The sequence below is a fragment of the Gossypium arboreum genome, chromosome 4 (genome assembly GCF_025698485.1).
Source record: "Gossypium arboreum isolate Shixiya-1 chromosome 4, ASM2569848v2, whole genome shotgun sequence".
NCBI lineage: Eukaryota > Viridiplantae > Streptophyta > Magnoliopsida > Malvales > Malvaceae > Gossypium > Gossypium arboreum.
The window spans coordinates 7,316,450-7,337,262 of NC_069073.1; the positions used below are offsets into that span (position 1 = coordinate 7,316,450).

General features: G+C 32.5%; 2 protein-coding genes across 4 annotated transcripts; both read left to right on the forward strand.

The window, feature by feature from the left end:
* Positions 1 to 10,381: 10,381 nt before the first annotated feature.
* Positions 10,382 to 15,789, forward strand: LOC108460836 (pre-rRNA-processing protein ESF1). 3 transcript variants are annotated; one of them, XM_017760513.2, is made up of 8 exons: positions 10,382 to 11,067; positions 11,364 to 11,438; positions 12,432 to 12,652; positions 12,952 to 13,114; positions 13,324 to 13,452; positions 14,097 to 14,776; positions 14,989 to 15,350; positions 15,622 to 15,789. In XM_017760513.2, the coding sequence occupies exons 1-7, from the start codon at positions 10,543 to 10,545 to the stop codon at positions 15,317 to 15,319; spliced, it is 2,124 nt and encodes a 707-aa protein (XP_017616002.1). In that variant the 5' UTR covers positions 10,382 to 10,542; the 3' UTR covers positions 15,320 to 15,350; positions 15,622 to 15,789. The 3 variants fall into 3 exon arrangements, with proteins under 3 accessions (XP_017616002.1, XP_017616001.1, XP_017616000.1); XM_017760512.2 differs by having other exon boundaries at positions 15,633 to 15,789; XM_017760511.2 differs by having other exon boundaries at positions 14,989 to 15,789.
* Positions 15,790 to 17,062: 1,273 nt separating this feature from the next.
* Positions 17,063 to 18,537, forward strand: LOC108459740 (uncharacterized). The gene is made up of 3 exons (XM_017759142.2): positions 17,063 to 17,434; positions 17,550 to 17,651; positions 18,106 to 18,537. The coding sequence occupies exons 1-3, from the start codon at positions 17,174 to 17,176 to the stop codon at positions 18,184 to 18,186; spliced, it is 444 nt and encodes a 147-aa protein (XP_017614631.1). The 5' UTR covers positions 17,063 to 17,173; the 3' UTR covers positions 18,187 to 18,537.
* Positions 18,538 to 20,813: the final 2,276 nt, after the last annotated feature.

Below are 20,813 nucleotides of genomic sequence, written 5' to 3' on the forward strand. Positions count from 1 at the left end.
CTTCTATATTAAATATAGATAATATATGTTTCAAAAAAAATTCTAATCATATCCTCTATTTCAAAGTTGTTTTATCTTTAAAATCTCTTTTTAATATCAATGGGATTATCTTCAAAAATTTCAAGTCTCTTTACGCTTTTATCTTATGTGGACTTCAAACCAAATGGGCTCCTTTATGCATTATTTTCTCATCACATGAAGATTAAATTCTTTAAATATTTTTATTTATCAATCATTACCATTTCTGTTACGTATTATATCAAACAAACTAATACAAAGGCAAAATAAAAAATAAACAACTAAAGCAAGTGTTGTGCCAAAATGTTGTGGTTTCCGATATTGTCATAAGTTAAGCTATTGTGTCTACGCAACACTCTAAATCTTAATAACCTTTCCATTTGACATTTTTGAGCAGTAAAAAGTAATTACAACTAAAAACAAGGAGCAATTAATTAAAGAAGTTCATATTTCGCTCAAAAACAATGTTTAGAGTTGAATGACCAAATAAAAACCCCCTTAAAACATTACCAATAGAACTTCAACAAAAAATCCCCCTATATCACTACTCCCCTTTTTTGGTAAAAATCCAAAAAGGATCTTCAGCTTTCAAGTCCTGAATGTACTGCAATAAATTAAGCTTCCTTTTGTTGATGCTCAGCAATAGGGTTTAAAAAATCCAACTCAGCACATTGATTCTTCAATGTTTGAACTCTTCAAGGACAAAATAGATTATTTATGACACCAACTGTGGGCACAACAACTTCCTTTACATTAATATTTTCTTCATGTTCTTCAATAATCAAAGTATCAGTTGGGATGGTGTCATCATCATGGCTCTGGTATCAAATTGGATATTATATTTCAAATCATGTGGATGAGACTCTCAAAGATCATTAGCTTACATGTTTTACTATGGCATGAAGAGTTGATATAATAGCACCAAGATTAACTTTAATCACATTATCAACTTTGAATAGCAGAAGATCCAATCTTTTGCTTACTAGTACATTAAATGAGGTTGGCATCTAGTTGCAAATTGCCAAGTTATGCAAGGCAATATAAAATTTGCTAAGGCTTGAACTTGGAATACCTATCATCTTGTTCCAAGTTTTTCAAATGCCACCAGTTAAGATAATAAAGATTTTATCCCAATCAGCTACAAAGGCATCTTTTTGCTCTGAATTTAAAAAAAAAAATCACAAATAAAACGAGGATAAAAATCAAAGTACTCCCTTCTTATATAGACATTTTTTGAAATTTGATTAGAAACATCGTTCTTCAAATGAGCATAAAACTTTAATACAATGCTCTTGACATATAGAACAATGAATCTAATAGTATTTGTCAATCTCATATTTTCCAAAGCTTGTACTACCCAACCCTTGTGAATATTCAAGGTTGATATTATTCTCTTCAAGCAGATGCTTTTGTTGGAATGTGTTCATCTTGTTTCCACATGTTCAATTCAAAAACCTTGGTGGCTCTTTTTCTATGACTTTCTTTTGCTTTTTGGATTTTTGAGGATTTAACTTTTGACAGATGTTTTATATCTTCTGAATCTTCTTCAAGTTTAGAATATGAAGGATAATAAAGTACACCTTTACTTGTGGGGGCACATGCTCATTCACTACCTCTGTTTATTTAGCTTGTACATTCTTTTGCATAAATAATTGGATTAGACTTAAATATAAGTTTAGAAGCAAATAATTAGTAGGATTTCCCTTGTGATTTTATCAACAAGGTTATCTAAATTTATATTTACATAACCACTAGCAAATGAATTGCCAGTGCTCAAACTAGCAACAATATAATTAATTGGTGATTTAGGTTGATAACTTCCACGATCCATGCAATGACTGGAGTCGTAGTCATATTTGCTTAAGCAACTTGAACTAGTGTTGTTTCTTCATCAAATAGTTCAATTGATTCCTTAATTACTTGATGTAGAAGGCTTTTTCTTATGGCTCTTTGTAATCAACCTTTGAGATCTTCTTCTTCTTTTAAATCTGAAAGAAAAAACTTCACTAGATGAATAACTATCAAACTCGGTCTGATTGTTTCCTTCTTTTGCACTATGTTTTGAAACTCTTTTGCCATTATCATCTAACGAGGACCGACTTGGGTGTGATTGTGATTCTAGTTCAATCGTTGTCCTCCAATTTTCTTTAGTATTAGAATAATTATCTAACTCACTCATTCTTCTTGAATCAATCAAGTTAGTTCTTTCAACAGCGCCAATATTGTTTCCATTGAATGGGAATATCTTTATAAAGGCATATTATTAAATGAAAGATATAAATTTGAGATAGCTTAGTTTACTAATAAAAAAAACATTTGAATATTGTTAAGGTAAGTTTTTAAAGTAGTTGTAACAACCTGTTTTTAGTCAAATCGAAACGGTAGTTTCGGGATCACAAATCTGAAGTTAAAATATTTATTTTATTATTATTTTAATTTTATAACATGGTATGATTATTGTGTGAAAATTTCGTTAAGAAATTTTATTATTTAAATGGTCAATTTGAGAAAAAGGACCAAATCGCGTAATGTGTAAAAATAAAGTTTTATTAGTTAAAGGTGTCAAATAGCTATAGAACCTTAAAGTAAGGGTCCTTAAATAGTAATTAGACCATTTTTATGGTAAGTGGACAATATTGGACATTAAATGGATGTTTTATTTGGTTTATCATTAAGGGTATATGTCTAAATTGGTAAATAACATATAATAAATAAAACAAAACCAAATTAAAGGCATTCGTTCTCACCTTTTAACTGAAATTGAAGAAGAAGAAAAGAGAATATTATAGTTCTTCATTCGGCTAAGGCAACTTGATGCAATTAGGTATGTGTTTTGTCCCATTTTCAATGATTTTTATGTTTTTGTGATCGTTGTAACTAGTTCTAGCTAGTCCAGGGACTATTTTGAAAAACTGTTATTGAATGATTTCATGGATGAATACATGTGTATTTTGAAGTTTCTTGATAGATTATGAATGATTGTTGATAGATATACAAGTTTTGTTAAGTGATTTTTATTGAAAATATAAAATAGGGATTAAATTGAGAAATATTGAAAATTTGTGGTTAAAATGTGAAATAAGTGAAAAAGATGAGTTTCTAGGGATATTATAGTAATTCGGCTAACATGGGTTTGTTTTGAATTTCATGAATTTGTGATTTTGTGTAATAAGGACAAAATTGTAAAAGTGGTGAAATCCTAGAGGTAAAAGTGTAAATGTGCTTAAATGTATATTTTGGATTGAATTGAAATAATAGATGATTAAATAAGTTAATTTTGAATATATTTATATCAAGAAAAGCGAAATTCAGATCTATATCGAGGGAAAACGAAAGTTATCGACTAAACGACTTATTTCGTTGTTTCCACATCCGAGGTAAGTTCGTATGTGATAAATTTCAATATAAATATATTTCATATGCTTTGATATTGCATAAATTGCGAATACGAGATTGTGGATATGAACGATGGTGATTCGACGACGATTCGACATTCGAAATCCCAGTTGAACCTTAAGAATAGTTTAGGATGCTAGTGACATATCATTAGGGGATACATTGAGTTGGCTTCGAGCCATGATATAGCACTTCGGGTGCGAGTTATACCGATTTGGCTTCAGGCCATGCATATCGACTGATTTGGCTTCGAGCCATGATATCAGTACTTCAGAGATAAGTTATCTTGATTTGACTTCAGGCCATGGTATAGGTATTTATAATGTGAAAACCTTGAGTATCCGACTTCTATTCTGAATGGTTCAACGGTTATACGAAAGAGGTGGATGAGTATGAGATTGATGTTAAATAATACAGGTACGTACATGAAATATAAGTTTCAAATCGGAGAAACTTGTGAAGGTATTGTATAATCTCACAATTGAGAATTGGAAAGGTTTGTTAACTAATGTAAGCTACATATTGTTGTATTCAAATTATTGAGTTATATTTATGTGATTACATTAAGTTTATTTCATACGAGATTACTAAGATATAAAGCTTACTTTGTGTATTTCTCTATGTTTTATAGTTTTCAAAGCTAGCTTGGACTTGGGGATCGTCGAAGATTGCATCACATTATCCACCTATCTTTTGGTATCTATAAACTTTGGCATTTTAAGTATATGGCATGTATAGGAACTTTGAGTCATTTTGGTTATGTTTTGGTAATGATTTTGGCCATTTGAATTAGCTTATAAATGTATATATTTTAGTTTGTATATATAATCATGTGAGTTGGCTTAGGATGGTGAATTTGATGATGTATAAAAATGTGCAAATGGCTTTTGTTTTGAGTTAGTAATTGACCTATGTTTTGTGATTGAGGTTGGATTCATGATGCTTATTGATATTAGGTAATTTGAATGTCAATAGGCAATGATTTGTGAAATTGGTATGTTGTGGAATTGAGCATATTAATGCATATTTGTAAATGGTAATTTTGATGTTTTGAGAAGACAAGGATTGGCATGAATTTGGATGGTAATTTGTGGTATTTATGTTTTGTATTGGTTGGTGTTGGAATTGATATACGTCATGCTTGATTGGAATTGAAATATATGCCTATTGATGCTATATTGTGTGCTATTTGAGAGGTATAGGTGTGCCTAAATTTGGGTGGCAAATTAGCTTGGTAAACAGCCTATTTTGATCCACATGAACAGAGACACGGGAGTGCGTCTCGGTTGTGCGTGACACACGGTTAAGTACACCGCCGTGTGTCCCTTGGTGTTGAATTTGAATTCAAGTCAATATGCTCCACACGGCCTCACACACGGGCGTGTGACTTGGTCGTGTGGCATAAGTCAATATACCCTACAAGTTTGGCACGGTTTAGCACACGGCCTCACACACGGGCTTGTATGACCATTTTTAAGGCACACGGGCTAACCACACGGGCTTATGTGTTGGCCGTGTGACCCAAGTCAGAGAGTTATACCGGGTTGGACACAGGCTGAGACACGGCCATGTGCTCCCATTTCGAATGTCCACATGGCCTGTGACACAGGCGTGTCTAGTGGCTGTGTGAGACACATGGCCTGACCACACGTGTAACATCCGAAATAGGGCTTAATCAGAACAGTGGTTTTAGGACCACAAATCCGAGTTGAAATATTTATTTTATGATTATTTTGAGGTCTAGAATATGAGAATGTGCATGTGTTAAAGTTTCATGAAGAAATTCTATAAGTAAGGTGTCCAATTGGAAAATAATGACCAACATGCTGCCACTATGGTAGCTGCGGGAATTTTTCTTGTAGCCTGCCTATTTCCTCTTTTTATAGTTATATCTTACATAATGAATCTAATATCTTTGATAGGTATAATAAGGGTATTATTAGGGGCTACTTTAGCACTTGCTCAAAAGGATATTAAGAGGGGTTTAGCCTATTCTACAATGTCCCAACTGGATTATATGATGTTAGTTGTAAAACTTAGATTCTGGAAGCAATTTGTATGAAATTGCTTTAGATTATTAATTAAAAGGCCTTAAAGAGTAATTTTCCAAATTTTTAAGTTTTTGGACAAAAATAGACATGTATAGATAAAATTTGAAAGAAAGGGCTTAAGGGTATTTTGGTCATTTGGCTAATTAATGAAATAAAATGGGAAAATGAAGGTAAAAATCAGTCATTCTTCTCCCTCATCCAGCATAATTTCTCAAGCCCTCCATAGGTAGGGTTTTCAACATTTTCAAGCTCAATAGTAAGTGCTCCCAAGCCCCGTTTTTAACATTCTTCGTATTTTTGAAATTCCGGTAGCTTACTCTCTCTATTTCTACCCATATTTTGAGTTAGGGTTCATGTTTGCAAAGTGACCCATGTGTCACATGTTTATTCTTTGATGTTTTATAGAGGAATATGAAAGTTGGATATGTGTTAAACATTTTTTTCTAGGTGATTTTCATGAAAAAACCCCTAAAAGGACCTTTTTGCAAAAGGTGTAAAATATGTGGTAGAAATGTGAAATAATGGAAAATTTGGGGCTGCTATAAGAGGGAAAAAATTTCAGCTAGGCTTGGGTAATGTAGAAAATTCATGCATTTCATCATGCGAGCCTAGAGACTAAATCATAAATAGTGTAAAAGGTTAGGGGCAAAACGGTTATTTTGTCCGGGGTGAAATTTAGAATTGAAAAGTATAATGTGATGTATTAATAATTCATTTTTTTTGTTATAGACCCCGAGCAACAAATTCCCATGGTCGATCAAGGAAAACGAAAAGTTTCAGAATAACTGAAACACAAAACCGAAACGAGTACTAGGTAAGTTCGAATAACTTAAAGTAAACTCATAATATGCCAATATGTATGTTATATGAATATATAATAATTGTGTATGTGATGGTGGCATGAAAATCCATGAAATATGTTAATAATAATGATATGATAATAAATGTCCCTGTTGAAGTAAAAAGGGAAATTCGATGGATAAACCATGGCTTACATGACTTGAGATCCTACATGTGTTACAAAAAAAAGATTTAGCCTAGACGGGTAATTCGTTGATCTCAAATATAGAAAGGATCTAGCCCGGATGAGTGTTCCTTGAGTGATCGAGCCTCTTGAAGAATATATGTGCATAGTGGATTTAGCCTGGACGGGTAATCCGATTAGGGTTTGAATTTAGCCTGGACTGGTAATTCAGATTCGAGCTTATTAAGGGTGTTTGTCGCTATAAGGGATTTAACCTGGACTGGTAATCCCAACATCACCCTATGAGTTTACATTGCGAGGGATTTAGCCTGAACTGGTAATCCTGCCGTAAGATGTAAGGTTTGTGGGAGTGTGTACTTGAGATGATCGCTCTTATGACTTGACGGTAAATGGAGAATCCATCGAGATTTCCGAGAAACTCAACAGGATTAACATGAGATGTAAAAATGAAATTTTTGGATGATGAGCTCATCTAAGACAAATTACATGGTGTATTGTTATAGGACTAACTTGTTGATTGAGTGCATGTGATAGGGAAACTATTTTATACTTGTTGGTTTTATTGCCTAATATGGATGTATGCTAATTAATCAGTAAGTTTACTTTCTAGTTATTCGGGCTTACTAAGCATGTAAATGCTTACCCCTCTCTTTTCTCTGTCTTACAGAGCTCGAGGACTCGTAGAGGTTGGAAGACGGTTGGAGAATGAACACACTATCATCTTGCCTAGCTTTGGTATATAGATACTCTTATTTTGTTCAATGGCATGTATAGGGCTTTTGTTATTTTGTTATATGTGTCATTTGATTAACCAATACGAAGGCTTGTAAAGGTATACATATTCACTTGTATGTGGCCATGGAATTGGCTCATATTCATGTAGGTTATGACCTACAAATTTTATGCATGTTTGTGTTCAGTTGTGCTAGTGAGGATGAAATATGGTATATCACATTTAAACACATGTAATGTGACTAAATCACAAGGGATGGCTAGGTTATAATTGGCAATGAGTTAAGATAATGAGCCAATCATAATTTTGTTATAAAACATAGAAATCCTTAATACAAAAGGGAATAACCTAGCATGTATAAAACCGATGAAATGAGGTTTACATGCAATGAGATATATTAAGGTCATTTGGGATGTATAATTAGGCCTTGTTATGTATTATGGTAATTTATAAGAGTATGGGGATGATAGAGGGTGACCAAAAGCTTGGAAAATAGCCTAACAATGTCTACACGGGCATGTATCTAGGCCGTGTGTGACACACGGACTGCCCCATGGGCGTGTGATATGGCCATGTGTCCCCTGCATCTAAAAATTTTAAGTCAGAATGCATGGTAGTAAACACACGGGTAGAGACAAGGTCGTGTGTCTCAACCGTGTGGAGGGCACAGCCTAGCACACGGACGTGTATCTTGGCCATATGCCCCTAAAAGCATGCTAACGTCATAAACAGAATGCTCGAGTTTTTGGACACGGGCTACCACACTGGCGTGTCAAGGCCGTGTGAAAGACACGGGCCAGAGACACAGAAGTGTGATCGGCCGTATGAAAATCCCTGTAGGTTCAAAATAGAAAATAAATTCCATAAATTCCACACGGGTAGGAGACACGGGCGTGTCCCAAAGCACACGGGCATGTGCATTGCCTCCACACGGGCATGTGAGGCTTAACCTAGCAAATTTTTCAAGAACTTTCTCAAGTTCTCGGTTTGATTCCGGACCATTCTCAATGTATGTTTTGGGCCCCGTAGGCCTATAATAGGGACACTAAAATGTTGTTTGATTGGGTTCAAATTGGACTGAAATTTTATAACTCGTTTTTCCTAAAAATGTTCGAGTACATGTCTGGTAATACCTCGTACCTGGTCCCAGTCTCGGGTACGAGTAAGGGGTGTTACAACACGAGCGTGTGTCCCCTGTTTTGAAAAAAAATTCAAAGTTCATGAAAGTTTCTTAAGTTATCGGTTTAGTTTCGAACCACTCCCAATGTATGTTTAGGGCCTTGTAGGCTCTTATTAGGGACAAATTGATTGAGATTGAATGATGATTGTATGATTTGATTAAATGTATGTGAAAAGTATGTTTAAATGTGTTGTAAGTCCTAATGCTTTGTAACCCTATTTCAGTATTGAATACGGGTGAAGGGTGTTACAATAGTGACTCAAGAAGTAAACACTACATTTAACATTATGCAAGTCATATAACTTGCTTTATTTATTGGCATGTTTGACCAAAATATTTTGATTATTTACTTACATCTTTGTGAGGATCTTGCGCAACCAATTTCATGTTTATTATTGGAAAAGAGATTGAATCAAGCAGTGTTACTTTTTAATGAATTTTTATGTGATCTACTTACCTTGTATACTGAGATATATAATACATGATGATATAGTCTGAACTTTATGAAAATTTATCTTAGTATCTTGTATCCTTATATAAAGGTAATTGATTTGATAAGATTTGGGCAAATCATCATTGATTAAAGTTTGCTTAGTGAAATTGGATTCGTGCTCTAAATATTGAAGACTTGTTCAACCTTATAGATGTTTTATCATTAGTGGCCACAACAACTACGATTGGCATTGCGACAGGCAACATATTTGTTATTTTCAACAAAATCAATTAGACAATGACTGAGATGATTTTGTTGACAAGTTCTAGATCATATTCGAAGGTTCATCTTATGGAGCAACAAATCTTTGAAAATTGAATCTCTTGTTTTGTGGAAATCAGCTTGATTGATTCTAAGGCTTATCTTGGAGATCCTTGATTTTTTCTAGACATATTTGTAAAGCTTTTTTATGATGTTATTTTAGTGGGTATAATTGATATTTATCGTAGCAAGCCTTAAACTCTTATATATTAGAGGGCTTGTATAAGTTAGAAGAGTATAGCTTTTATAGCACTTATTTGTTTATTGAGAAAAGTGTATTTAAGAGTGCAATGGAAGTGTAAAACAAATTTGTTGTTTGGTTTTGCAACCTTAGTTCTCATAAGCAGAACTCAGAGGTGAGTAATCTGGATCTTTAGGTACAGAATAGAGATTGTTATACTGGGGTGTGATAGGACTTAAATCATTTGTTTTATTGAAATTAAAGATAACAAATTTACTCACTGAATTAGACTTTATAAATGTAGGGAACCTAGACTACATAAATTTGATATGTTATTGTTTTCTCTATTTTATCATAATAAAAGTGATCATTGTAGTCATCACTTACACACTCTACTTTTCGTAAACAATTATCGAGTGTAGATTCCAACAATTGGAATGAGAGCCTTCCACTTAACATGACTAGTGGTGTTCCTTGTGGTGATACTTGCTTGAGATTGAAGATTCTTCACTGTTACAACCTCCTATATTGGATGCAACGTATTATGCTTATTGGAAAGTAAGAATAAATGTATTCGTAAAGTGTATGGATGAAAGGGCATGGAGATCAATTCTCAATAGTTAGAAGCCCCCTACCATTGATGTTTATGGTGTCAAAACTCCCAAAGCTGAGACTAGTTGGACCATTGAAGAAGAGAAACTTGATAATACAAACTCAAATGCCCTTAATATAATTTTCTATAGTGCTGATGGTCAGGAGTTCAAAAAGATTTCTAAATGCACCTTAACTTTATTAACATGGCATACACGTGGATGCCACGTTAATAATTAATTAATTTTTAAAATTTTTAAAAATAAAGATTATTTAAATTATTTAAAAATTTAAAACATATATTTTAATAATTTTATATTTTTAAAAATAATTAATTACTAACTTGATATATACGAGGATCCCAAATCAGCAAAGCTAACAAAATATTATCATGCAAGTTCAATGACACCAACTCTATCAACAAAATTATTATAAAAGATAAAATTTAATTATAATTTAAATAATAGAATTATATAGATAAATTTTGTTTAATTAAAATAAAAGTTTGGAGGAAGATTAGGGTTTTTCATCTTCGTATATACCCTTAAATAAATTCAGCTTTTTGCTCTTTTGAAGTATTTGTGGTAAACTCTGTTTATGAAGCAGAGCAATAAAATTCGCTGAGTGGAGCGAGCTTAGAATTAGAATCAAGCATGGGATCCAAAACCAAAGGCCACAAGGCCAAAACTAAGAACAAGAGCAAACCTGATTCTGTCCATAGCAACAACAATAGGGAAAGCGGCGGTGGCAAGATAATTAAGGATGCTCGATTTGCTTCTCTACACTCGGACCCTCGTTTTCAGAAGGTCCCGAAACGCAAGACAAAGGTTGTCATTGATTCTCGTTTCAATCGGATGTTCACTGACAAGAGATTTGCTTCATCTTCAGCGCCTTTAGATAAGCGAGGGAAGCCCAAGAAGGGAAACACCCAGAGCTCTCTTCGCCATTATTATCACCTTGAAGAAGAAGAAGGGGAAGAGGAGAAGAGAAAGAAAGCTGCTCTGAGTGAAGAGGATGGTACTGAGGAGGAGAGCGATACCAGTGAAAGTGATACTAGTGAAATGCCTCAAATGGACAGCGATGGGGAGTTGGAAGAGGAGGAAATATCAGAATCCGGTTCCACTACCGAAGAGGAAGATATTGATATAGATTACGAGGATGGAGAGCCTGAAATGCAGGTACCCTTTGTCTAATATATTTGGTTATTCTATTTTGATTTCAATTAATTGATTATGGATTAAGGAAATGAGTTAGGGTATTGAATTTATTTGATCTTGATTATCTTTGTTTTAGTTTGATTTTGCTGCTAAGCTTAATAACTGGTGTTTTCTAGTTAAAAGGTACAAGAATTAAGATATGAAGAAGCAGAATTTTAACTTTGTGATAAACTAATCTGCTAAGTTAAAAGCTGCTAGTGATTGGTGTTCATTTATTTTACTAAAATCGTATTGTTTTATATTGATTATTTTTCCAGGAAGAAAATATCCCAATGATTGAAAAGGAAACCCGCAGGCTTGCAGTTGTGAATATGGATTGGAGGCATGTTAAGGTATGTCATTGTAGTTTGTTCAAAGCTAGGTATGGTGCAATAGCTTAAACTGTTCTCTAGATGCTGATTGCCAATGAAATATAGAAAGTTGATATATTATTCCAATTAACAACTATTAAAGTTTATCTTTGAGTTATTTATTTAAAGCATGTGTATTTCCTTGTTCTTTTGAAATTATAATTTCTTTGAGGGAAGGGATTTGCTTGGTATTTTGTCCTGTTTATGTAATTTAATTAGAGTATGTCATGGTACCTGCGTTTGTATTTTAACTTATGTTAATTCGATTAAATATGTCGCTGTAGGGTGAGTTTGCATAATTGCAAATGATAGATCCAATTAAAGAAATCTTTGTGTCATGTTTACCTTCATTGAATATTTTCGTTGTATTGGTTCTTTTTATTGAGTCTTAATTTGAATAGGATCTAATAAAGTACCATTGTGGTTTGATTTTTAAAAGCTGTTGTTATTTTTATAGAATGATACCTGTTTCAATCAGTTCGAAGTGATTGACTAAATGAAAATTTAAATAAAATAAAAAAAAAAAGGGAAAAGAAAAGAAGTTCATTGAAATTTGCTTAATCATGACACTTTGATCATGAGAATTGTTTTCTTTGCATTATGGTGTTTCTAGTTCTTTCCGATTCAACATTGAAGTCAGAGAGTAATTATTAAGCTTTTCTCAGGAAAAAGATTGCTCAGGATCCTAGCCTGTGGTTATCATGCTAGTATTTTGGGCATTGCTGCTTCTCTGATCTCAATATTGGTTCTCATTTCTTACATACTCTCTCTTTCTTTATTTTTGGTGAAAACTTGAGCTTTAGAATTGTAGTAGATCTTATTGTACAGGATACTAATGAGCTGAATTGTATCTATGAATTTCATCTTCTCACTTTGGTTATGATCAGTTAGGGTCTCAAGATTTGTAATTTGTTAGTAAACAAACTGTATATAGGCTTGAGTTCTGACTAATTATCTGACCCTTTTTATATGTAGGCTGCTGACTTGTATGTAATGTTAAGCTCATTTCTCCCGAAAGATGGACAAATTATTTCAGTTGCTGTTTATCCATCTGAATTTGGACTTCAGCGCATGAAAGAGGAGGAAATTCATGGACCAGTAGCCCTATTTGATGGTGAAAATGAAGCTAATGATGAAGATGGTGATGATGAAATTGATAATGAAAAATTGCGTGAATATGAGAGAAGTAGGCTAAGGTGATTGCTGCTAATTGTCAATTTACTGGTCTCATTCTATCTGTTGTATTTCTCTTTCTTTCTTCTTCTTTTTTTTTTTTTTTTTGTGTGTCTCCTTAGTAATTGTTAAAGACTCTTTTGATGGTCAGTGAATTGTTGAAATACTGACTTGTCCAATCTGGACAATATTTTCTTAAGCTTAGTTTCTATTTAGGTGTTTGTTCTTATTGTGACTATCTCTTGAAATGGATATTTATATGTTTCAAACTGATGTTTTGCAATTCCTTTTGTTTAATATTCATTACTTATTGTCCTTCCAGATACTACTATGCAGTAGTAGAATGTGATTCTAGTGCAACAGCAGATTACTTGTACAAAAGTTGTGATGGAGCTGAGTTTGAAAGGTCATCAAATGTGCTTGATTTGAGATTCATTCCTGATTCTATGGAATTTAAACATGAACCCCATGATGTAGCAGTTGAGGTATGTTACTTTGATCATTACATTCATCCTCCTTATGGGTTTAAGGTTTTTGCATGATTTTATTGAGATCTAAACAAAATGAAGGCAACCAGAAATTAGTTCCATGTTGCTATTGCTGCCATTATTATTAAATGTTGACTAATTTTGTAGCCGTTGCACTAACTAAAACTACGAGTTACCACATAATGTAAATATCTTCTTTTGCTCAGGCACCTGCAAATTATGAGGGTTTAAATTTCCAAACCCAAGCACTGCAGCAAAGTAAAATTAATCTTTCATGGGATGAAGATGAACCACAACGAGGGAAGATTTTGAAACGAAAACTCAATGATGAACAGGTTAGTGTGCATAGTTTGTAACCAAAGCTACTTTTAATGGTTCATCTGTTGTCTGTGAAATTCATTCTAAGACGTATGTTTCCCCCTTTTTTTTTTTTTTTTTTTTGTTTGGTATTCCTTTCTACTGACTTAGTGGTAGAAATCCAATTAAACATTTCTTGTGAAGTCCTTCATATTGTTCTTTTATTTGGTTTGTTTTGGAGTTATCTTGTAGGAGGTGCTTTAAATATGAGTTGTGATGAAATTTTAGCGAAATGAATCCACTCAGTTCTTTTTTTATTTGGCTTTGGAGGTGCTTTCAGGATTTTCTCCAAATATGAGATTTCAAAAATGCTTCTTCGTTTTGTTGACCAAGTGATTGGCTGTTCTTTTCTTTCAGTTTTTAAAATTTTAGCAGTTAATTTGGTGGTCAATGGCTTATGATTGTGTTTAAATTGGATTTAAAGTCTTTATGCTCTTCTTGGATTTCATTCTTTTTATGTGCTATGGCAAAATTACACTTCTGACAACAACTAATACTCAGGATGTTGAAACCAGTGAAACAGTCGTGGCAAGAAGAAAATATCATCTATGCTTTTTTACTCCATTCTTTTTGGAATTCGTCGACATTTGTCTAACTTAATACTGCTTATGTTTTCATGCAGCTGGCTGACTTGGAGTTAAAGGAGTTTCTGGCTTCTGATGAGAGTGAAAGTGACGATGATGATGATGAGAACGAAGACACCACCAAGGATCAACCTGATAAGAAAAATAAGAAAAGAGATTTATACCGTGCCTTACTCCAGTCTGGTGATGGTTCTGATGGAGATGGTGAGGAGGGTAGCCAGGATATGGAAGTGACTTTCAATACTGGCCTGGAGGATATAAGTAAGCGTATTCTGGAGAAGAAAGATAAGCAAGCAGAAACAGTTTGGGAGGCCTATCTCCGGAAAAGACGGGAGAAAAAGAAGGCCAAGAAAAATAAATCTAAATATTCATCAGAGGATGAGACTGACGATACTGATATAGAAGAAGCTACAGAAGAAGCTGATGACTTTTTCGTTGAAGAGCCTTCTCTAAAAAAGAGTAAGAAAGAAAGGAAGAAACATGAAGATACGGAGAAGGAAGCTGAAGCAAGTAGAGCAGAACTTGAGTTATTACTCACTGATGGAGCTGATACTGGTCTTAAGGGGTACAATCTAAAAGCTAAAAAGGCTAAGGGGAAAAAGCAAAAAGAAGTGTTGGATGTGGAAAAAATACCAGTTGTCGAAGATGATCCTCGATTTTCTGCTCTCTTTACATCACCTCTTTTTGCTTTGGATCCCACTGACCCACGGTACAAAAGGTAACAGTAAACTTGTAATTTAATCATGAAAAAGCAAATATATATATGTTCTTGTGTGATTTAGAAGAGATGTAAGATAAATAACTTGGTCATTCAAGGTATGTTGATTTACCAACATCATTAGCACTGCATTGAGTTTTAATTCCGAGGGTTTCTGGGTCTTTTATTTGGGTTGTTGCTTGGCTAAAAAGCTTGTTTGTTCTTTGTTGCAGGAGTGCAACTTATGCTCGACAAATAGCAAAAAAGCTGCAGAAAGGTGAACGGCAAGAATTGGCTGCAGAGGACACAAAAATACCCACTGATGGTCAGCTCTCAATTGATGATCCTGGAATGTACAAAGCTGAGCATGAGAACTCCGATATTTTACCTTCAAAGGAGAAGCATAACTTGTCTTCGATGGTGAGATCAGTGAAGATGAAGTTAAAACAAGTTCAACTGCCCTCCGAGCGCAAGGTTTCCAAGAAAAGTGTATCAGGCAAGGGGGGGAAAAAGGAGAAGCATCGAGTTCATTCAAAGAACAAGGCGAAGGATTTGAATGAATGAAACTGATTGTCATTTCTGGTTATGATTTAGGGTAAGTTCTAATGAGTTTTGCACTTTTTCAGGTCATATTTGTCTTATCTTTGTATCTCATGGATAAAAGAGGGTGAGTGTCAATGGGTATTTATTTAACCATATTTTGGAACTTTTTAAGTAACAGTTTTGGGGAAAATCTCATCTTTTTTTTTTTTTTTTTGGGGGAAGGGGGTATTAAATTTTGGGGAAAATCGATTGAGGATTGCATTGTTCTGAATTTCATTTCATAGTTCATACCCTTTTGTACTATATTTTGAAACGGGTATAAGTTTCTGTGCAGCTCAAAGGATTAGATTAAAGCAAGAGCAGCAGGTGAATTGGCTCTCTATTTTTAGTGGTGGATTGGTACATCCTCAATTGTTGAAACCATTTATTTCAGTCTTGTTTCACACTTATTTATAATTTAATATAAATGAATCATTACATTATTATCCTTATATGTTTTATGTGAATTTTTTTTAAAAGTAAATAAACATGTAAAATATTAATAAATAATAGTTATACATCAAACAAATTAGTTAAAAAATAAAGAACTTCTAAAAGTTAAAACCTAAATTATAATTCATAATGATCTAATTATGAAAATCAAAACTGAATTTAAGGATTAAATTGAAAGAATTGAGAAATACACCTGGCTTAAAACCAAAAGTAAACTAAATAGATTTAAACTTTAAATAAATCCTGTAATATTTCAAAAGGAATTACGAAAATAGAATAAAAATGAGTTTAATAGTGAAATTAACTAGTCATAGTCTAAAAAATTATTTATATAATTCAAAAAGTGGAAATACATTATCAAATAGAATAATTTTGAATTATTTATTGACATGATATGCAAGATAAATATTATGTTAGCGTAATATGTATATGGACCATCATATAAGTTGTCATGCCAACAATGTTAAAATTAATGTTCATTATACTCTTTTTGAAAAGATTTAGTTAAAAAAATAAGAGTCAAAATGATAGAAAATGTAAAGATTAAAGATTAAATTTATCACTATGTCATTTATAAATTGATTTTAAACTTTAAAATATGTCCTTAATATAAAACCAACACTTGACTCGATGGTCGAATTCGAATGTGTGACATCACATTATATTACTAAAACAACTTATATCCAACATGCTCATTATTACATATAAATGAATCACACAAAAATATATTAATCATGCTCTAAATAATTAAGAACTAGAGAAAATATTTAAAATTTGAATTCAAACTCTTTTCACTCAAATTACTTAAGATTCCAGCCATCAAAACTCAAATAATAACTTATCAATTCTCTAATTAAACATTTGGCTACTATTATATATAATTGTTATTAATATTTTATCTAAAATTGAGGAGAAAACTTACTAATTTTATCGTTCCTCGGTGTAAATAATTGCGAAAGTGGGAGACAGAAAAAAATTAAATTTCGTTTGTAATTTCAATTTTTAATTACATTATTATCAAGTGAATATTCTTTTATTTAAAAATATTACATTAACAAATTGAGAAAAAATTTAACAGTGTTAACAATTAGACTTAAACTTTAAAATCTGAAAAATAGAGGATAAATTCCCAAAAAATAAAAGTAGATAGACTAAATTACGAATTTGTGAAGAGCACAAGGACCTATAACAAGTTTTACCCTATTTTTAAATTTAGACACGCGGCTTGTGCCATTGATCACACTCCCAATTTAAAGGCAATCAAATGTATTTTCCCTCTCATTTAGAGGGGCGTGGCTTATGCCATAGACCACACTCCCATTTTACACCGAACACGATTACTATCTCATTCCAAGAAATCGCCGCAGATTGCATTACGATCGGATGTCGAGCCCACGCGCCGCCTCCAACGACGACGACAAGCACTCCGGCAATAGCAAGGAAGCGGCCGTGGCTAAAACCGCTGGCTTCATCGTCTTCTCCGGAATCGCTATGAGCATCCTTAAAACCCTAAACCCTTTCAACAAAGAGAGAAATGCAACTGCAGTACCTCAACAGCCAGTGGTTGAGTCGATTCAGCTTTCTCCGGCTCAGCCGATTCGAGATTCCCCACCTCCTCCTGTCTCAGAACCTATTATCACCAAGGTATTTTAGAACCCGCATTTCAATTGTTATTAACATTTTTAGATTTGGGGAATTTAATTCAAGCATATTTGAGGGTTCTTGTTTACTTTCTAATTGGTGTCTTCGTTTATTGTAGGAAGCAGGTGGTTATACGGAGCAAAGATCACCAGAATACTCGCAAAGAGTGATAGACATTGTGAAAGGAGATACTCTTTGGGGTCTCTCCAGAAAATATGGGGTATTATTGCCTTTCTTTTTTTATACAACTCTTAAAATTATTCATAACCCCCAAACCTCTAAATTGGAGGATGTCACTAGCTTAAGCGCGCTCAAATCCAAGATATCTAAGTTGCTGCAACAGCAAACAATGCCAATTTAGATAATACGTATCACATGATTTGGAATTTACTTGACGAACAACCACTTCAATTTGCTATGTTCAGTTTTGCTTAGCATTTGGTGCTCTAAATCCAAATGTAGTAGATTAAGATTTTGGTATCAAACTTACTTCGGTCAGCTTTTTAACAACAAAAAATTAGCTTTAAAGGGCTAAACTTTGAATCTAGAAAAAGTTTACAATGAAACAAAAGATAGTTTTAGTTGATATTTTGAACTTCGATACAAAATTTGTATAGTTCCAGCCTCGCCAATAGAGTCCAAGATGAAATTCTGACTTGATAATCTGGTTTCAGGTGTCAATAGATGCCATCAAAGAGGCCAACGGCCTTACAGGGGATACCATCTATGCTGGCAAGAAACTTATAATCCCATAACATTGTTTTCTTCGCCTCATATCAGTTTTTCAGTTTTCGAAGTAGGTTGATTGGCTTTTTTTACTTTTGCAAGTTCATATGTCCATTTAGTTTGTAATATGAACATGAGTAGATGAGATGAGACATTAGATCGGAATGGAGGTATGTCATTGTGAGCTTTTCACACAGTATTTCTACTTTAAATATTTTCTGTTTTACTGCATTTATTGTATTAAAGTTCTTAGTGGTATAGGGTCTGAATCTGTTTCTAGGCTATACTTCTTTGTGCATTGTAATTCATGTACAATCAATACTTTTGGCAATTCCCACTCGAGTATTAGAGCATCCCATCCTTTTTTTAACAAAAAATAAGGTACTCAATACTTTTGGCAACTCTCACTCAAATTGCTTCAAAACTTTGCTAGAGAGTACACTAACTCAAGAATCAAGATTACATGCTGAAATTAGAAATGTTGTAATGATACCTTGATAATTTTGCTTCAGTTTATGACATGCTGCTACTCTTGTTTCAAAAGCTCTAGTTTCTTGACATTCATAGATTTGTATGGACCATAGAATAATAGGTTAAATCCTCTGAGCTATTTATTTTGACATGCTCTACCATTTGAAAGTCATTTGCTTCATTTAGGTAGGATTCTTGGCTATATTTGGGAACTTCTTTTAATTAAGTGTAGCAGACTTGAATTTGCTATTCATTTGGTACATATGAGAGGTACAAGGGTTAGGGCCAAGGAGAAGGGGGGGGTTTAAACCTTCCCACCTCTTTCTTAAGAGGAAAACAATCATTAGGTAAAATTGTTGTTTAAAGTGAATAGTTTATGGTTTATGTGAAGCTGTTAATGTTGAAAGTGACAAATTTGTTGGCGGGTGCCCTACAAGCCAGTCGAGATTTGTTTGTATAGCACCTACATGATATTTGAGTTGTATAAACATTAGTTTTGTTGTATGATTATATGAGGTATTTGTTTATCTATAGCTAGCATTATTAATTTAGCGTATAGAATTGTGAAGATAAAGCACATGTACTAAAAATAGACCCTACAAATTTTAAGACCCGCATTTCATTGCGTTTGTGGTTGGGAAAGTATTTTTCAACTACAAAAGTAACGAAGAATGCTTAGCTTTTGGAGTCAAAAATTATGGTGGAAAAGTGTTTCCTCATCCAATCGCAAGAGTTAGGATTTAAGTGTTTTGGGGTTTTAGCTTTTGTGTATTAAAGTGAAATTATCAAAATATCTTTATTTATATTAATTATTTAAATATTTAGATTAATATATATTAGATGTATTATTATATTAAATTATTTAACTATCATTTATCATTATATTTGAATTTTGTACTATTTTTATTTATCATTAATTTTACACATAATTTATGTTAACTTTTTAAAAATATTTAAAATTTATATTTTATTATCGTAATATTAAAATATTTTTAAAGAAAATAGGTAAAAATTTACATGATTGATAATACCAAGGTTGAATAGCAACAATTAAATTGAATTGATTGTTAAAGGAGATAATAGTTGGATTAATTAAATTGAATTGATTGTTAAAGGAGATAATAGTTGGATTGTATTAATTTTTGAAAACTTGAATTACCAAAAATTAATACTTTTAACTTCCCAGCTTTTTTTTTTTGTTTTTCATAAAGTGAGGATGTCACCCATCTATACTATTAATAAATGTATTAAAATTTTCATCATAAATCACAAATTTAAAACATAAATGTATCTTTAAAAATAATATATAATAAATAATAAAATTTATGGTTTGAAACTAATTAATAATAACACGTGAAATATATACATTATTAAAAAATAGATTAAATTGTTTATCATGATGTTGTCATCAATCTTGAGTTGGTGTTGAGTTAACTTGTGACACAAATTTAATTAAATACATTATTAATATTAGATATTCTATCACACGCATATGCGTGTGGAAATTACAAATTTAAAACACAAATGTATGTTTAAAATAATATACAATAAAATGTAAATAACATATTAAACTATATCTTTGGTTTAGTGGTAAAATGAATGTTTTTATTGAGCTTGATAAGCACAAGTTCAAATCAAATTAAAATTTTTTATTATTTTTTACAGCAAGCTAAACGCTTTAAATTAACAAATTACACTTTCTCACGACACTTACTAAAAGTACTTATTTCAAATTGAGTATTTCAAAAGCATTTTTCAACTGCAACAATAATATTAAAGTGGCCCATAATTTGATTCATAAATGGAGTTATAATGATTCAATTTTTAAAAAGTACATAGAAGTGGATCCTAATAATCTTAATGATACAGATTCACACGACGAAGAAATTAGTCAAGAATTATTCTAATAATATAGTCAAGAAATTGGTCAAGGACCAACAAATTAACTGAGTATATGTTAATTGTTATAAAGGGAATAATCCAATAACTGGGGAGTGGTAGAGCAATTAGGTAACGTTACATATAATATTTACTTTCCTTGTTATTTTTATTTGTAATTGTATTGTTGACTACTTTATTAGATAAATATATTACATACGATGATTTAATTTTAATTTTGTTATTTGTTTAGATTTTTAAAGTATTATTAATAATTTTTCTAATAAAATATGTAACTATATAATTA

Bases quoted from the DNA above. Each gene is read 5' to 3' on its own strand.
- LOC108459740 (XM_017759142.2), top strand. From the start codon at position 17,174: ATGTCGAGCCCACGCGCCGCCTCCAACGACGACGACAAGCACTCCGGC. The intron at 17,435-17,549 runs GTATTTTAGAAC...CGTTTATTGTAG, and splicing joins CAGAACCTATTATCACCAAG to GAAGCAGGTGGTTATACGGA. The intron at 17,652-18,105 runs GTATTATTGCCT...ATCTGGTTTCAG, and splicing joins GTCTCTCCAGAAAATATGGG to GTGTCAATAGATGCCATCAA.
- LOC108460836 (XM_017760511.2), top strand. From the start codon at position 10,543: ATGGGATCCAAAACCAAAGGCCACAAGGCCAAAACTAAGAACAAGAGC. The intron at 11,439-12,431 runs GTATGTCATTGT...TTTTATATGTAG, and splicing joins TGGATTGGAGGCATGTTAAG to GCTGCTGACTTGTATGTAAT. The intron at 13,453-14,096 runs GTTAGTGTGCAT...GTTTTCATGCAG, and splicing joins GAAAACTCAATGATGAACAG to CTGGCTGACTTGGAGTTAAA.